The sequence below is a fragment of the Boleophthalmus pectinirostris genome, unplaced genomic scaffold, assembly GCF_026225935.1.
Source record: "Boleophthalmus pectinirostris isolate CB_2022bp ecotype Guang Dong unplaced genomic scaffold, ASM2622593v1 HiC_scaffold_4, whole genome shotgun sequence".
NCBI lineage: Eukaryota > Metazoa > Chordata > Actinopteri > Gobiiformes > Gobiidae > Boleophthalmus > Boleophthalmus pectinirostris.
The window spans coordinates 21063782-21082770 of record NW_026571353.1 but is presented as its reverse complement, the minus strand read 5'-3'; the positions used below and the strand labels follow the sequence as shown (position 1 = coordinate 21082770).

The 18989-nt window shown below is 37.6% G+C and overlaps 1 protein-coding gene across 3 annotated transcripts; it reads right to left on the bottom strand.

Moving 5' to 3' along the window:
- Positions 1–6: 6 nt before the first annotated feature.
- Positions 7–18375, bottom strand: slc23a2 (solute carrier family 23 member 2). Of its 3 annotated transcripts, none has more exons than XM_055162179.1 (16): positions 18095–18375; positions 12960–13008; positions 11677–11894; positions 10818–10916; positions 9352–9468; positions 8575–8759; positions 7267–7355; positions 6646–6713; positions 4820–5001; positions 4137–4257; positions 3787–3943; positions 3033–3180; positions 2854–2959; positions 1659–1926; positions 1488–1583; positions 7–1404 (listed from the first exon to the last, which is right to left on the bottom strand). In XM_055162179.1, exons 2-16 carry the CDS (start codon positions 13006–13008, stop codon positions 1145–1147), a joined length of 2163 nt encoding a protein of 720 aa, XP_055018154.1. In that variant the 5' UTR covers positions 18095–18375; the 3' UTR covers positions 7–1144. The 3 variants fall into 3 exon arrangements, with proteins under 3 accessions (XP_055018154.1, XP_020787392.1, XP_055018155.1); XM_020931733.2 differs by having other exon boundaries at positions 8602–8759; positions 18095–18374; XM_055162180.1 differs by lacking the exon at positions 12960–13008 and having other exon boundaries at positions 18095–18374.
- Between the last annotated feature and the right edge of the window lie 614 nt (positions 18376–18989).

Below are 18989 nucleotides of genomic sequence, written 5' to 3'. Positions count from 1 at the left end.
CAATATGGTTTTGGTTTGATGAAGTTTAATTTCTAATTGAGACTACAGTTCTTCAATTTCTGTAACTTTTGGTCAACTTAAAAAAGAAAAAGAAAAAAAAAAAAAAACAAGATACCTGTAATTGAATAAAAGCAGGATGGATACATTTTATGCCATATTGTGGACATTCAAGGCAAAGTAATAGAGACAAGAAAGGTGACAGACCCTCCAACAGAAAAGGTTCATAATGCACCTCTGAGATAAATAGTGGGCAGAAAGATCGGACCATCCTTTAAAATGACTATTGTAAGTGAGGGAAAATGACATTATTACACATTATTTAGTAATTTTAGTGGTCATTTACACTTATGTTATTTTTAACATGTCTAGATAGCAACTGAGGTCTGATTAAAGCTTTAGGAGAGTCTTCACTTTTTGGTAATGGGTTTAATACCCATATCTTTAAAATATAAACTAATTACAGTACCATGACTCTAAACGTTTTCTTTTTGAAGAATTTGAGAATATCCGGCACATGTCAGAACTGGTTAGTGCCTAATACTGACTATATATACAGTAAACAGAGGTGGTATCATATAATGCTAATATAACCTACGTGAGATGAAGGGCTCTCTGACAAATATGGAGGCTAACTGTGACATAAAATTTGAGAGTAGAACTCAGGAGGCAGATAGTGCAAAACAAAATCACAAAATCACAATCTCTGTGCGTGGCACCTGCATGTCCATCTGTGCGAGGTCACATTGTGCATTTCAGATCTGGTCTAATGTGTTTGTGCATATCTATTGTCGTTGCATAATGGGTTATAACATTTTATTCATGGGAGTTTTTGCATAATCCAATTTTACCACATTCACTGTGGTATCGAATTGGAATTAGCAGTTACCTTCAAACTTTGCAATGAATGGGAATGATGTCATAAATGCACATGTGCACACACATTTACCTCCAACTTCCCAAAAGAGACATCTTTTCTGCATGCTGTGACTTGCGAGAGCATGCTTCAAAAGCCTAGAAGGAAGTGGGAACAGACTGACAAGCTAAAAAAACAAAAAAAAACAAAAACAACATACTAATAAACCCGGTGCATCACAATTGTCATACTATAGCTTCAGTGAAAAGTCCCCAGCTCTTAAAGGTCCAGCTATACTCCACTTTCATCTGCACCACCTTCAGGAGCTTTGACCCCAGTCCCATGATCTGAGCAGCTCCTGCAGTTGCTCAGCAGTCTGTCCCAGTGGTAGCCCGTGAAAGTTGGGCTGATGGGGAGGTATTTGAAGAATGAGTGTTTGCGGATAAAGTCCATTCCAAACGGTAGATCATAGGATCTCATTCCCTCCAGCTCTGATGCACTTACACCTGACCCACGCTTCAACTTCCTTATTCCACGCTCTTCAAGGGAACCTAAGACGAGAGGATTTAATCCATCCGGTGGTTATAATAAAACATGTAGCACAATAATATTGTGTGGACGTACAAGAACTCACCAGGAATTGTGTTATCTAAAATAAAAGCTACAGAGCCTCCAACAAACATGGCGGTGGTGAGAAGCACATTTAACACTTGGTCAACTGAAACAATACCTGAAAAAGCAACACAGCAATGCTTCACATGGATCAGCCAGGACCTATTGTCGTCATTGTGGTACTGTGACTCACCAGTAACAAGCGGGTTCTGTTTGAGGTAGCTTGGCAACATGAGGCCAAAAAAGATAGAGAATCCCAGAACAAAGAGGTTTCTGGAGGAGTTGAGGTCCACAAACTGTAGGTTTGACAGTCCCACAGCGGTAATCATCCCAAACAAGGTGCAGAAGAGCGCCCCAAGGACAGGGTCAGGAAGTGAAGCAAAGAGGGCACTAAATTTACCCACAAGACCAAGCAACAGCATCATCCCGGCTCCGTACTGGATCACACGTCTGCTGCCCACCTGAAAGACCAAAGAAATCAAAAGCTGGACATGAAGATAAACCAAAGGTAGATCTAAATCAGCACTACTATTGATTAAAAGATACCATATTATTCAATTTTTTGATCTGTGTTTTTAAAACATACCTGGAGTTGTGTTTTGTTTCATTCACACACAAACAAACAAGTTAGCCGTTAACTTGAAAACTACTACTACATACTACTTCATGACATCACTAGGTGGAACAGAGCATTTTGCACCTTGGACATGTAGTCTAATAATGCACAATTACTCAAACATGTGTGAATGAAACACCACTCCAAGTATGTTTTTGAGTTAAGAGGATTATAACATAACTTGAAGCTCACAAAGTCAATTTTTGCAATATAGGACATTAATTATGTAGACTGAACAAATTATTATTTATTACAATCTAATTAATCATAGAAGGAACTAGACTAGTGGTGCTTCCATGTAACTTTTGGTTGTATCATCTGTTTGCTGAGAGCTCCTTTGGTAGACCTTGGCCTCCCCATGCTACCGTGCCTGTTTTTTTTTTTTTGTTTTTTTGTGTGAAATTTTACATGAAAACAAAAAACATCCCCTCCACACAACCCCCTCACAGAATGAAAAATCGGGATACAGACAACAGTTAATTTATCCAGAGTATCTGACTAGGAGGAGCAGAGGCGTTACAATTTTTCAGAATACATATATATGTATGATAAATTACCCTCCATGTTTGAATATGAAAGTTGGTGGTTGCATGTTTATTTAGTAGCTCTGAAACTATCACAGACCACTGTCCAGGATATATCCAACCTAAGGCCCAATGTTAGGCTCCAACAACTGTCACCCATTAATAAGAATAAATTATAAATATATTATAATAACAGCATAGCATAGAACATTGTAAATAGTGTCTTTAATCATGTATTTTGAAATAACCTTTGTAATGCCCAAGACTCCTATATTTGGGCTTGATGATGTTGAGCCATTTCCTGTCCCGAAAAGTCCATCCAGCACACATGAAAGTCCTTCCATAAAGATGCCTCTGCGGAGTGACATAGAAATACTTTGTAGATTCATATTTCAGAGCTTTTCAGACAGTCACAAACTACTGTTACCTGTTGATTGCATGTATTGGAGGAGGAGGGGCTAACGAAAGGCGGGCACAAGCGTAGTAATCTCCTATTGACTCTATGATGCTGGCGACCACTGCACTCATCATCCCAATCACACCAGCTGCTGTAACTGTCGGAAAGCCCCATTGAACTAGAGAGACAGAGAGACACATGCGAAAAACAATGAGACTTTTGTTGTAACTAAGAAGGAATTCAAGAAGGAATTCAAACTAAATATCTTTTATCATTGTAATCCCAGTGGTCCATAGTATAAAAGGTTAGAGACAACGTTTTTAAGATCAAGGATTCAACTCTCTCATTCTGATTTCTGAAAGTACTGGTCTGAGAAGCTGGATTTAAGGGGAGGAGAGCTAGATAACACTGAAATTTGCTGTGTAGTTGTTTACTTGTATTTTTTTGTTCTCATCTTGGGCTTAGAAACATTCCCCAAATGGCAAAATTAGAAACCCTTGATGTAGGGCTCCAACTGTGGAATTAATAAAATTTAAATTTAAATCAAACACAAAACTAATCAATTTTCAATAATTAAGTTTGGATCTTGGAGTTCACAATGGAGGAGGACTATTTGTTGTGTTGGCACCAAATGAAAATATTTATGGTTCATGTTCATAATACTGAAAGCCATTCAAATGTGTTTTTAAAAGGGAAAAGAGGAAAAAAAAAAAAAAGTCTACCCTACTTTGATACCATAATATCTTATAAATACATATCTCTCCTCATTTTTCCATTGACTTACAAGGATAAGGGATTTTGAACCATGGTGCAGCAGCAAGAATCCCCTGTCGTGCATCTGTGCGAGCATAAAATCCATACTTGTCTTTCTCCGGAGGGAAGACGTCAGTTACAGTAAAGATGAAGCACATAAACCATGACACCAGGATAGCCATGATGATCTGAAAGACATAAAGCATCAAAAACATTGAAGCATCTCAGATATTGTAATGCTTCCTACAGCCAGCAGGTGTAGCCAGTGGCCACTGTATCTGCTGTAATGTACATTACAGCACAGGCCTTAGGCAGTGAGGAGTAACAGACTAAACTCACATAGAATGAATGAAAATGAAAATGTACACTTTTCATACTCACAGGAAACATTTTGAAGACCTGTAGTCTATAAGATGTCCAGCCTTTCTTGGCTTTGTAGACTGGCAAAGGGAAGTGGACGTTTCTCGCATATTGTGAAAATATAAGCACCAAAAAGATAGTCCTGCAGACACAGCGATTAGATTAGTGGAGACAAAATAAATGAACAATTTACACGACCCTGATCTCTGCTGGCCCATCTGTCTGACTGAGACATCAGAGGCTCCAGAGCAATCAATTACTCTAACCAGCCGAGAATAAGCAAATAACAGACAATTACAAGCACAAATCCTGCCCCTGAGGCCACTGTGGAGGTCTGGGACGGAAATGGCCAACAGTCACCGGGTAAACAACAGTGACGCAGCAGGTATCGATGTCATGCCACCTGAGCATCCCAGATCGGATACATCTTTCCTATGAATCACTCCCACTTAACTTAATTGTCTATTTGAGTCACTACAAGGTTTCCATGAATGAAAACTTCCTGGAAGCTCCTCTAAAATATATATATTCAAGTTATAGTTAAGTCAAGTTATCCACTCACAACTTTCCATAGGTTTCAGTTTCCTGTTGTGACATTTTGAGGACTTTCCACCATTCAAAATATATATATAAATGTTTTGTTTTAAATTGGTAATATGCTATGGCAACAGTCTTAAACCTGAGGATATCATAATTGTACTTACAACATAGCAATGCCCCAGTGTTTTCCGGCTCGCTCTCCAGCAGCTTGGAAACCGGACAGTCCAATGAGAGCCACTGTGGGTGTAATGGTCAAAGGTCCAATGTATTTCAGTAAAAGCCCAGGAAGACCCAGAGCTCCGATAAAAACTTCCACCATAGACGACACAATGATGGCTCCCTGGATCTGTTAGATAAATACTTTTGTAAAAATGTACAGGTGGTGTTTGAGCCTATGAGACTAAACAACATTTAAGGTTTGACAAGGATGACAAGTTTAGCATTGAGAAAAAAAGTGTTTTTACTTAAAGGTGCACTTTGTAACTTTTCTGGTGGGGGTCCGTCACCTCTTGTGTCTCCATGGAGATTTTAATGCTTTCGTTTAAATTGTCCACTGTATGGTATTAAAGTAATCTGTCTTGCATTTATTCAACTACATGTTTTATTTATTTCTCAAAAATATCTTAAATATCATATCAAATACCATCTATTCTTACTGTGAGTGGGGTCGCCTCTCTACAAATCTAACGTGTAATTTGGCCTATAAGTCTCCATGGAGATTCATAAATTTATGGCCATACTGTGAAACATTCTCAGCACATCTCCATGAAAACAAGCAGGTGACTGACGCTCCACCAGACAGGTTACACAGTGCACATTTAAGGAATTTTCACGCAAGTAACTTAGTATTTAGTCACAATAATAAGTTTTGAAGCACAATATATTGCGATAAATTTGGGGATAAATGATAATATTGAAACTACTTCATGTTACAGACACAAAGCAGGATAATCCCAGTAAACCAATTTTTTTAAAGTACTGAAGCAAATAAATGATAATTAACCATGGAAATTACAGCTCAATTCTAACCTCATTACATTAAAATGGCAAAAATTTCCCACCTATTTCAAAGAAATTGTACACATGATAAATACTGAGCCTTAAAATGTATTGTTCCAGCTTTTTATATATGAAAAAGATTATATATATGTGTGTATATGTATATATATGTATATACACATACATACATATTAGGGATGGGCATGATTAATCGACAAACCGAATGTAGGTTGCTGTGCGTAGCGTGACCAAACAGGGGTCCGTACATGTGTCTCTCTGCACTCAGAAGGAGCGAGCAAACACAAACATTCGGTCAGTCTGCAGGAAACCGAAGCACAAATGTGTATTTAACGATCATTTGTACAAGAAATTCCACGCTTTCCGTTGCGTTTGGGACAAGTGTGAGTCCATGTGGACAGTGTACAAAGCAGGAACATATGTTTCGGTGTCCAGTGGGAAAAAGCTTTACCAGGTGAGAGTCGCGAGTGTCGATGACGAGTCCCCACCTCCCACCCCCTGTACGGTGTCCTGGTTTTGACAAACGCAAATATGGTCACACTAACCTGTATTCCACAGAATCATGTCTTTTAATCCGACAGAAATTGACCGCATCAGCGACACAAGAGCTGTAGTTTTATCTTCGCTGAGTTTATGCAAATTAGCGATGCGGTTTTATGTTTCGTTTCTGTGAGAGTTGCGCAAAACTGAATCAAACATTATAATCTCTAACGGATTGATGTGTCGTTACGGTTTATATGTCGTAAAGTTGAATTTATTTATGCAGATTAGTAGTGCAGATAGTAATAATAATGATGATCATTTTAATATAAAAACGTTAATGATTAATCAATAATCGATCGTTAATTCTTCCGATGATCGATTAAGAAAATTTCATCGAATGCTCATCCCTAATACATATATATATATATTTTATTAAAGACATTATTGTGACAGACCTAATTGTATTATGACTGCATGTATACCATTTTACCTCTCGTATCCTGGGATGCCAGATGTGCTCTGTGTGGAGAAGTGCTGTACTGTTCATTGATGGGATATCTGATCAAAAGAAAAGAAATCACAAAACGGATTAGTCAAAATCATTCAAAGGGCCCATATTACGCTATTGATGTTAAAAGATTGTTTCCTCATCATTAACATACCTGGAGTTGTGTTTTGTTTCATTCACACGTTTAACACACAAACCTTGTGCATATTTAGGCTTTGCTAGTTTGTCAAACGGAAAACACTCTGTTCCACCTTGTGATGTCATATGGTAATACAGGAAGTGTGTGTTTTTATACTCCATAGACCTTCACTTTAGATAATTTCATTCCTGGAATTACCAATCTCTACTGAACAAAATGTAAAAGGTAGCTGTCAAGATGAAAACTACCACTACCTGACATCACAAGGTGGAACAGAGCATTTTGAGCTTTGCAGATGTAGATAGACAAATAATAAAATAAATAAAAATTCAAACATGTGTGAATAAAAAAAGGCATGTCTTTGAGGAGGTAACAATATCACAACATGGCTTAAAGGTCACAAGAATCCATTTTACATAATATAGGATGTTATATGTGTAGTGTCTGAAAGAGCAGAGGTTTACCTGTTGTGTTACACTTCCACTTGTCCAGGGACAGAATAGCTCGAGCTGGAGCCAGGAAGGCAAACGCACTGGCCTGGAACAAAGGAAGCCTGGGAAACAAAAGTTCATTGTGATTTGTTTTAATACTTGACCCATAAAACAGAAGCCAAGAAACTATTTTCAATGAGCATACGAAATCTTTAACATTGTATAAATGTGATCCAACTGTCACTGCCGACACAAAGACTTATATCTGTATTTGACATGGGCATTTCTCTATATATAGATCTAGTCTGGAAACGCCCCACTCTGTACAACATTCTGTGTTGTCCTCCTTTTGGAAAGCACTAAAATCCACCACAAAGACAAATCTTTGACTCATTTCATTGTCATTCAACGGTTAAAATTTTTCTGCAACACAACCATGTAGTACACAGGGGCAAAACGTCTCTAATGTACACAGAAATATTTGACAAATAATAAAAGAAAATCATCCTTGTTATTATTCCTTTTGTAGAACCTGGACTGTGGTTAACCTGGAAATCCTACAATGATACTGAGTCATGATGGATATGTTACAACACCAGAGTCTTGGATAAAGTGGTCTGATCTTCATGCTCTCACATTACATCAGCTCACTGAGTAAAACACTGAAGCCATTCCGTGCATACAAGAAGGAAAAGCCAAGTCAAAAGGACTATGTTTGATAATCACGGTTTGGTAACCAACCGCACAAGTTGGGTAAGTCAAGAGAACGCTAATAACATTACACAAAGCAGTTGACGTTGTTTAGACATGTAACTGAAGCTAAGGGTGAAGTCATAAAGTCTCTGCCGTATAAAATAATCTTAAATAACAAAGTATATATAGACTGAAGTATATATAGCAAATAAACGGTAATATTGCAACTAATTTATGCCACTGACATAATTTGTGCTTAAACTGAAGTACCATTCTTTGGGCACTTTAATGAAACAAGAGGAACTGAGAGAGGCCCTTGAGAGTGAAGAGGAAAAAAGACCAACAGACAAAGCACTAGGCCTGTCATGATAACACCTTATCCTGCTGCAGAGAAATATCACGATAAACAATAATCCCAGACTGTAAACCCTTTTTAAATAAACAGTCTAAAAACAAATAAAGAGCAGAATTAACCAATATTTTGTCACATAATGTACTTATTCAGTCCTCTGCAGCTCAAATCATATTATATTAAAACTAAAAATTCTCCCCAGAAATTGTATAATAAAATAGAGACCCAGAATATATTAATTCAACTACCCTACAATGAGCAGTAAGTTAATATAGTAATTAGTGTGACAGACCTACAATGCACAGAGGTGTTTGAGTTCGCACCTGCACCCAAGGGTGGTTTGCAACAGGGTGGTGATGCCCACACAAAAGAAGATGGTCCCGATGAGTTGGCTGGTAGCCCACTGGTCGTACCCCACACACATTGCCTCAGCCAAAAGGAACGGGACGGCAATGGTTCCACTGAAACAGGTCAAGTAGTGCTGAAAAAGACACAAATATGGCACATCTATTGGCACTGTGAATAAATTAAAGATATATATATATATATATATATATAGATTAAAGGTCCCATATTACACAAATAATTTTGTCCTGTGACTTTCAAGCCACATTTTAATGTTGTTACCTCATCGAAAACATACTGGAAGTTGGGTTTTGTTTCATTTACACGTCTGAGTAATCCTGCATTATTAGTAAATCTACAGCTCCAAAGCTCAAGATGCTCTGTTCCACCTTGTGATGTCATGAAACAGTAGTTTTCAAGTTAGCAGCTACCTTTTACCTTTTGTTCAGTAGAGATTGGGAATTCTAAAGCTATAATTATCCAAATGATTCTAGTGAAGGTGTATGGAGTGGAGCACTTCCTGTACTTACTACATGACATCACAAAGTGGAACAGTGTGTTTTCAGTTTGAGAGAAAACCTTAGCTTAAATATACAGAGTTTGTGTGTTAGATATGTATGAATTAAACAAAATCCAACCTTCAGGTATGTTTTTGATGAGAAAACAACGTTATAACAGATCAGAAAACTGTATAATATGGGCCCTTTAAAAACAATGAGATGACTTACTTGCATGCCCAGGAACACACACAAATACCAGGGAGGAGTATCTTCGATGGTGTAGATCATATCCATCTTTCTAGCATCAAGACTTTCTGCACTGTCCAAGGTTTCAGACATAGAGCTCTAAACACAAAAAGCATTTCTCAGATTATTTCTTCGTACAACTGTGCAGTCCTCTTTGGATACATTTTCAATATTTGACTTTTAAGTTATAAAGAATATCTGTGTAGTAATTTTCTTTTACTAACTTTAGCACATTTATCAATTTAAAACTGACATTTGCAAAACATCCTATACAGACTTTTAGTTTTCCTTAAGAAAATCTTACCTCAGCAAAATTCAAAACTGATCAATCATCTCTCACAAGCAAGTTTTACCATCAGAGCTCTCAAACTCTCATCATGTGTTTTTCTATGCTCTTTCACCTTCTCTCAGTAACAAGTTACAAAGATGCATTTTGGACTAGAAAAGCTTTGCTTTATGTCTAAAACATGTCTGTATGTACATTATAAATGTATACATTGCCAACTGCAAAGAAGATTTTGCATATTTGATCCAAAATATTTATGCTGAAGAAAACAAAGTTGTTGGAGTAGAAAATATTAAGTACTGCTTTTGTATGTGTTCTTGAAAATCAAACAGGACAATTATACATCTCACTGTATGTAGTCTATGTAGTCTCTAGTTTCTTACTGTTTGATATGTGAAATGCTTTGTTGATACAGTTTAGGGGCTAACAATTATTTACTTTTTGCTGTCATATTTGAGTTTTTATAAAATGTATCAAGGTCTACCATGTGTGAACAGACCTTTAGAACTGAAAAAACAAGTTGAATTCAATGCTCACGGATGTGTGCGAATGAGAGCTGTGTCAAGTGTTCTGAGAAAGAGCCGGAGAACTGTGTGAAATGATGAAGAAATGTTCCAAATGATTTGAACACTTGGCCCCTTTTCAAATACATGTTTGAATAAAATGATCAAACTAAGCCAAGTTTAAAAATGTGCTAAAACAATTGAAAAAAAAAAGTAAAAGAAGTAGTAGTAGAGAAATGGTAGACAATAGGACAGAGGGATGGTTTTGGTGAGAATGGCTGTGTCAGGATGACTATGCAAAATTCAATTGGGAAAGACAAAACTAGTAAAGTAATTCACAAATACAGAAGTTTTATTTGTGTAAGTTTGATTCATTATGTGGAGAGGGATGTGGCTGATAAAACAATGATGGAGAAAATATGTAGTGTAAAAAGATTCATTTTCATTCAGTTTCAATCTTGTGGGAACACATGAGGTGTCACACTTTCAGCACTTTCTAGTTTATTTTGGCCTTGAGAGTGACTTTCTGATAGGCAGAAAGGGGGAAGTGAAATTTAGTAAACAATACTGAGTAAGCAATACATGTATTGCAGTACTTTGACACAATTTTAAAACTTGCTGTCAGCTAAAACAATTCATTTAAAACGATTTTAGGTTACCTTTTCCACTGCATGATCCTCTTTGGTGTAGATGGCCATGAGTTCAGTGTTTTCGGTATCCTGGTCTGGGCAGGCCGCGCCCACCCCATTCACCACCACCTGCACTCACACAAAGTCAGAAAAGTGAAGATTACATTACACAATTTTAGCAGTTAGCAAGAATCACCAAACAAATATGTGAGAGAATAAATATGCAACCGTGCAACAAGGCTTGGCACACAACACCTGAGACAGGTCATAGTCCTTCTATGTGATGCACTTTATTGTATTACCAAATTTAAATATGAAACAGCTAAGCAGGAAGGTTTTAGCATATCTTAAGTGTCATGTAATCAATGGTAAATCATTTAAGGTTTTATACCTAAGGGTACAATTAAATATTTTGTCTTGAAACAAAACAGAATATTACTGGTCATAAATTCAGAATTTAAATGCGAAAACTGTAGTTTTGTCATTAATTTGGTGACACTGTCTGTAGTGTGCTAACAGGGCTCACCACGCATCAGCATTTTATTAAAACAAAAATAATTTTCTTCTATACCATTTTTATCTGGGGTTTGATATAATATGTTTTATAAAGTTTTATGAAGTGAGACCCCCAGAGCCCCCATGCAGGTGTCAGGAGACAACTCAGACTGAACAAATTTGGGTTTACCAGCTGAAAACAGTGTTAGTTTTGTGGAAGAGATACACAAAAAAGCTATTACAAAGCCATCAAGCTGCATGAATCACTGGGCCTTTGCCAAGCGGATGTGACCAAAGACTATGAGTTATCCAAGCACCAGGGCAGTTGTATTGATAAAAGTAGCTACACTGAAATATAACAGTTGCTATAAGCAGTATGCCAAGTGTTACGCACTGGAATGGGGTAAAAGTCTGCTCCATGTTTGCTCTCATCTTCGTATTTGGCCGTCTCACTGCTGCTGTCCATCTTGGGGGTGTTGTTCTTTCCCACTCCCATTCTGGGACTCTCTGGGCAGTGGTCCGGTCTGTGGGGCCCTCCTGGATCAGGCTCTGGTGTGAAAACTCGTGCAGACTGGCTCAGCCGCTTAACATCCTTCGGGACAGATCCGTCAGCTGCAGAAAAGCAGAGATGTCCAGACAGATTACAGTCTGTTTTATTGCACAGCAAGTGACCTCATATCCTGGCCTTTTTGTGATGCTCTGATCACATAAGATTACAGACTGTTCCTTTATTAAATCCAAGATTATACGTCTTTTACATGTAAAAATAGACGGTCTTTACAATACATAAGACATACTTGTAAATGCTGTGTACAATGTCTATCTTAATCCTAAACATAGACATGACCTGCTTTTGTTAGGTTCTACATTTCTTTATTTTTCCCATTTTAAACTACTTTTGGGGACCTTAATACTCTTAAATATAAACATACACCTAAAAATAATGTATATGTATGGGAAATAGTGCTGTTACTGCCAGGAAATAATACAATGACTTAAGACTCAAAATAAGCATGGAAGACTGCATTCAACTGAAGTTAACAATAGTGCTTTGGATCAAAGTTGGTTAGCCATTTAGTGAAGGCATGTCTATGACAAAGTGTGGGTAAACACAGCAGGTCATTTCTTGGATTACCACCTGATGACATCATGCAGTCTCTGAAACAGTAAATCTAAGGCATTCTGCACTCTGCAGAAAGATGTAAAGAGCCCACCACCAGAATATATATTAAAATAAAAGAAGAATGGGAACAATGTGACAAGTAGAATAGCATGAAGCTGTTTAGGGAAAAAGCTGACCCTCATGTTAAAGTTTTTGTTTCAAATTGAGCAGTGAGCACCATGTGCTTTCAGTTTAAACAAACTATTAAACTAAGTATGTTGAATAATAATGTCAAAGAGAACCGATGTTATTTTTTTACATTTTAGGCATAAAATAACATCCATTACCTCATGTAATGTGTTCAAACATAAGTGTTCAAACAGAGCCTCGTGGTCCTGTACAGTTGTCCAAATGAGAGCCTGAATAAAAATGGGTTTAAGCGTTCGATAATAGCAGATAATGTAGCCGCCTATCTAAAAGCTGGCTGTTGATCACTTGTTTGTTGCACAATGTTCACCAGGTTTGTGCTTTGTGTCTTTTCATCTAGTTATAAGATGTTGGGACAGGTGTTATACCTAATGGACACATCCCATCACTCCTGTCCAGCTGCACGGCTGGGAGCATCTGTGTAAAAGGGGCAACAGAGAGGGAATGGAGGAAGTAGGAGAGGAGGAAGATAGAGGGATAAGGAGGGAGTGAGACATCAGTTAATTTGACAAACAGCAGCCAACAACCAGAGCCTTTAGTTTTGATTCTGCTCTACAACGCACTCTTCACTGTTGGACAAGGGTGGACTGGAAGATGTAGTACAAGCTCTTTAAGGCATCTTTGTAATATGAAAGTGATGGACTATGGATTACAACACATTGCACAAGAGTGAAACACCATGGCAAATGCAAAACACATGACATTTATTCTGAAGTTGTGGAAATAGGGAAATAAAATACACAAACACAGTTACGGCTGAACAACAATTACAAATGCACATTTTAAATACCCAACCAACCCATGTTCTTCACAGTCAGTTTAAGTTGATGCCATCAGGCAGAAGGTTCAGGGTCCCAAACTGTAAACTGAACAGATTCAAATATTCTTTTGTTCCATTAGCTGTTAATCTGCTAAACTCAAATTCTGCTAAATCTGCTAAAGATAGTTCAGTTAAAAAATACATGTAAAAGGCTATGTGCAATCAAAATTGCACATAGGTCAAGGGAATGTGCAATCAAAACTGCACACAGGCTTAGGGAATGTGCAGTTATTCACAGAATACAAGAATGCAGTGGGCTTGCCTGTAAAGAATGATTTAAAGGTCCGGTTGGTGAATCACTCGTGGTCATACTTGGTTTCGTATTTATTTTGTCCTATGGTGGATGTTTATGTGGTGCTTTGTGTTGGGTTGTCCTGTTTTTTGATAAAGTATGTTATCCCCTGTCCCAAGACAAATTTCTCCCATGGGAGACAATAAAGGATTATCTTATATGTCACCAACCATTAAAAGAACAGAACATTATGTACTGCTAACAAACCTAAACAAACAAACAATAAACACAATTTTGGACACGTTTGTTGAGGTTCATACAACCAAAAGTGAGTCAACAGATTTTTTTATGACATAATACAAAATATTTGATTGTACTTATTAAATAATTGCACCCTCTGCAAATACAGCAATTCAAATTTTGATCTGTTTGCGATTAATCTTGCAGCTAAAAACAACACAAACACTCAAAACACTGAGAAAACACAAGGTAAACAGCTGAACTGAAGTCAAATTGTTTGGCAGGAAGTTCAGGATAAGACACACATGTAGCTCGGCACATGTGAGCAGGTCAGATATTACAGAGAGAGAGACTGGTCTCTCACAAGGTCACGTTTACATAAAGCCAACTTCCTGACACTGGAGCAGAGGCGATGATAGTGCTAGGAGATATAATGAAAAATGCATATCACCATTGTTGTTTTGGAGATTTAAAATTAAAAATGTATACAGTACAGAGTATAGAGTACACTCTATGATAACACTCAATAACACCCACTCCTACATGATGGTGGGTCAGAGGACCCCAGTTTATGAAACATTTTATGATTGGGAAAAAATACATTTTGATTATATATGAAACATGATCATCTCTTATATATTAGCTTTCTTATCTATCTTAAGGGAAAAAATTTACTGTAACAGAGGACGAGGTATAAATTTAACTTAAAGGAGACATACTGTGCACATTATTTTAAGGGCTTTTAATCATGTTGTAAATGTTTTCCCCTCTCATTTATCTACTGGAATTGATTTAGGCATGTTTGAGTATTCTTTATTCTCCTAATAATTTCCCTTGGTCAGCAAAATCTTGCTTGTTGCTCAGAAAAAAAAACTGATTACCTCTACCACATGTACACGCTCACTGTTGTTTACCTTTTTCTTAGATTTTTGACACACGTAGTATAAGCCTACATTGCAGCTGCATTGTCATCTTGGCACTAAGGAAGAAATTGTCCACAGGCAGGCCTGATGGCATGGCCGGGCATTGCAGCCCCATAAAGAAGCAAGGTGGAAATCAACACTACAGTTTTCAACTGTAAGTAAGTAGACTTGTATCTTTTATTTTGCTGCTTTAGATCAAAATCGCAATTTAAAATGTAAAAAAACCACACTGTAAAGTAATGAGAGTATAATTAAAAGGGTCCATATTATGCACAATTCTGATTCTCATGTTTTCTGATCAAAAATATATCTGGGAGTTGTGTTTTGTTGTGTCACACACATTTAACACACAAATCTTGTATGCATATATATATATATATATATATTTTTTTGTTTTCCTTCCGTGAAACTGAAAATACGGTAATACAGGAAGTGCTCCACAGTGTTTTTAAACTCCAAAGACCTTCACTATAATCATTTGGATAATATCAGCTCTGGAATTGCCAATCTCTGCTGAACAAAAGGTAAAAGGTAGCTGTTAATACGAAAACTACCTTTTCGTGATATCACAAGGTTGAACAGAGTATCTTGAGCTTTGGCAATGCAGACAAACTAATAATAAAGGATTTCTCAAACATGTGTGAATGAAACAAAACACAACTCCAGGTATGTTTTGGGGAGGCAAAAGCATTATAACATGGCTGAAAGCTCACAAGAATACATTCTGAGTAATATAGGACCTTTAAGTATTATTTATGCATGTTTGTGATTAATTTTACAATCTGCTCTCTTTCCTATGGCACTTTAGCCTCCACCAAGGCACTTCAAGGATATGGTCATTGGGTTAATACAAATAAAAATCAAATCAGTATTATTTTTGGCAATATGGTCGGCCCCTACTTGCATTCAATACAACTCCTTAGGGACACAGCCAAATAATTAGTTATATTATATTTTAAACACCAAATGAATAGTAGTATGAATTTATATATGTTTAAAAAGTAGGATTCAATACCAGGGGCATTAATGTTTGAGAGAAGACTAAAATACAAACTGCTAATCTTTTGCAAGAATTAATTCATTTCAGAACAGTTTTGTAGAGGTACCGGTACAAGAACAACAAGATAAACAAGATAACATTCTATAAAAAGGCAGGGTCTTTTGTTCTTTGCAGAGAGCATTCTATTCTTCACATAACTGCAGTCAGATTTGATAATTTAACTGATTCACATTGCAATTTCGATTCTATTTCGATGTATTGCACCCCTAAGTATTAAAGCCTTGTTTATATATCATGAATGACTGAATGATTACACAGCCATTTTCTCATTTATTTTAAGGGGCACAGCAAAGTCTTTTCATAACCTTACAAACTAAATCAACACAAAGTGGTTTCAGGCTCTTGGCAGGTGGACTGGAACAGAGGCAGGGTAAGCAGACCAAAATAGCTGAGAAAAAGAGCTTGTCTTCCTTTAACCCATCCCTACTCTACTGAGACACCCACACAGCATGGTATCAGCATCACACAACAAGCTCCGAAGGTTAGATAGGGGGAAGAACAAATTTACGGAGACAAACTTGGCCTTTACTCATGCATTATCTCTCAGTTGTTGATCAGTCATGCTGCCACCCACCACTGTGGGCTTTTTCCAACAGGCCCTGCTGCTGCCACAACTAACACTGAGGTATCATTGTAGCTGGAGGTTCAGAAAATCCTTTAAGCCTATCAGAGCCAGACTCCCGCTGCTGCTCAATGTGGGGTAACTGGTCTCATAATAACGTGTACAGTAACACAAAGCTGCAGACAGTAGGTTAGCACAAAGGCATCTGATTAACTATTAACAGCAGATATCTATACTAAAATATTATAATAATCACTGTAATGATACAACAAATACTACAATTATCTGTGCATGTGGCTGCCATCATGAGATTAAATATGCATGCATAAATTAATTATTTTCTTTGCAAACAGAGGCACACTGTTCTGAGAGTTTGGTAAAACTCCTTACAAATTAAAGCCATTTGTCATGAAAAGAACCCTGAACCTCCACAGACCTCTCTTTATTGCATTTATAATAGAAAATGGCTCTACTGATCCATTGATCCATTTAGGGCACATATGTCATTTCTGAGGGTAAATTGCATTTTTTAAATTTTCGAACAGACTGCTGTTTGCCCCTTAACACAGATAGACAAATATAACTAACCATAAAACAAACTAACTGTTGAAACTACAGCATATCAAACAAAGATTTATTTTTAGCCCTTCCATTGATCACATAACAGAAGCCAATGACTGATTTGTGAAGAATATTGGCCAGCATATACAGCCTCTGGCCATGTAATAAAGCAGGGCTAAGTCTGACTGATGTAAGAAAGATTGTGTGTGAAGTTTTCATGTGTCTGGCAAAAAACACTTTTAAGAGCATGTTAAATCCGTGTTCAGCACATGTACATAATACAGTACAAAGGCTCGACATGACCCGACAGCACTACAGTGTAATCTTAGTCACATGCTGCCTACATCAAACAGGACAGGAATCTGTCTGTGCCACAGAGAACCAGACCCTGGTCCAGACCTGCTGGGAAACTCTTCACTGGAGTGTTTAATAAATATTTAATTAAGTGATTATTTTCCTGACAAACAATAAGGACACCTGTATAAGCGTTGGTGTTCACATGTCACATAGGGAAAATGCAAATTACCAGGTCAGACACTTTACATTTGCTGATCACTGACTAGTAAGAAAAAAAAAAACTTATTTAAATGTGGCATGTGAGTTTAGTTTAGTAAAGACATTTCAATGTAAGCCACAGCTCACATTTTGTGGCATAAAGTAAAGAACAAATTCACAATGAGTAAGCTACAAAAAGCTATTTTCAGAGGGCACATGAACAGAGCGCCACACCGCGCCACACTCGCTGAGATTGTACTTGATGTAAATTATATTAGTTACAGTGTAGGGTTAGGGTTAGGGTTAGCCTTAGTGACATCAGGCCTACAGTAAACAATGAAAACTCCCTCGTTATCTCACAAGTTTCACTCGTGCGAATTAAAAGCAGTTATATGCCAAAATGTGTCTTTAATTTACACGGTTCAAGTTTTTTGGGGTCAACCATCACGAATCTGCTCTGTGGATGTAACAGCGTGCATCTTTGTGAGGCGGACCTGGCTGCCCACGCTGAAGGCACACGGGCAGCTTTAAGGGCGCTAGATAGACTCCACACAGGTACATAAGTAGACGTTTGTGAGTGGGAATGGTAAATAAATATGTTTTCTCTCACCTGTCTGATGTAAGAGAAGATCAAGCCCGCTTCCCCCTCGGCTAGCGCTTCGTCCGCTGGTTTGTCCCCGTGGCTGTGACTGCTCTTATACCGAAGCGGAGACAGGCAGGTCCCTTAACACGCCGAAGACACAAAATCCAACAAAGACCAGCTTTAACCGTACGTCCTCCGTCCCTTTCCTGCTAACATGTGCTTAGGCTTCAAACAGGCTTATCTCACAACTATGGAGGGATTCAACCCTTTCATAAAGCCTCGGGGGTTGTCTTGTCTATGGATGGGGTTGACGTCCTCATCACGCATGCGCACTTGGTTCTCTGACGTAAACGCAGATCTGTGGCCCCGCCCCGAGTGCAGCGCCAACCAATCAGAAGCTTTGTAAAGATGACACACACACCCATACATTGAGTCTGTGACCTGTGCGCACACATTTTATTTAACGGAAGAAACACCTTGAGTAAGACAAATTATTTTACACAAGTGTGTGCAAATATTGTCTTTATTCTATTATGTAATGGTTATTTTCACTGACTACCGCAATGTCTCCATTTTCACAGTGCCACCCGATGTCTGTTTGTGTGCACTGCAACTTTGTCCTACTTTTCATAAGACAGTTGCGCAATTACAGAGCTGGAATTTTATTTATGAATGTTTTTGGATACTATTCCTTTGCTTTTTTCAAGACTTTGGTGTCCAAGAAAAACTTGACCCAGAAAACGTCTTCCTCTTGACCACATTCCTCACAAAGTTATTTCTTTATAACATACAATAAAATAATAACTTGTAATGAAAAGGATATAAACTGAACATAAACTTATATGGGGCTTGAACGGTTCCCATCAGCAACTCACACATCATCACAAATAAAGTTTATTCAGTTTTGTACAGTGAAGGATTG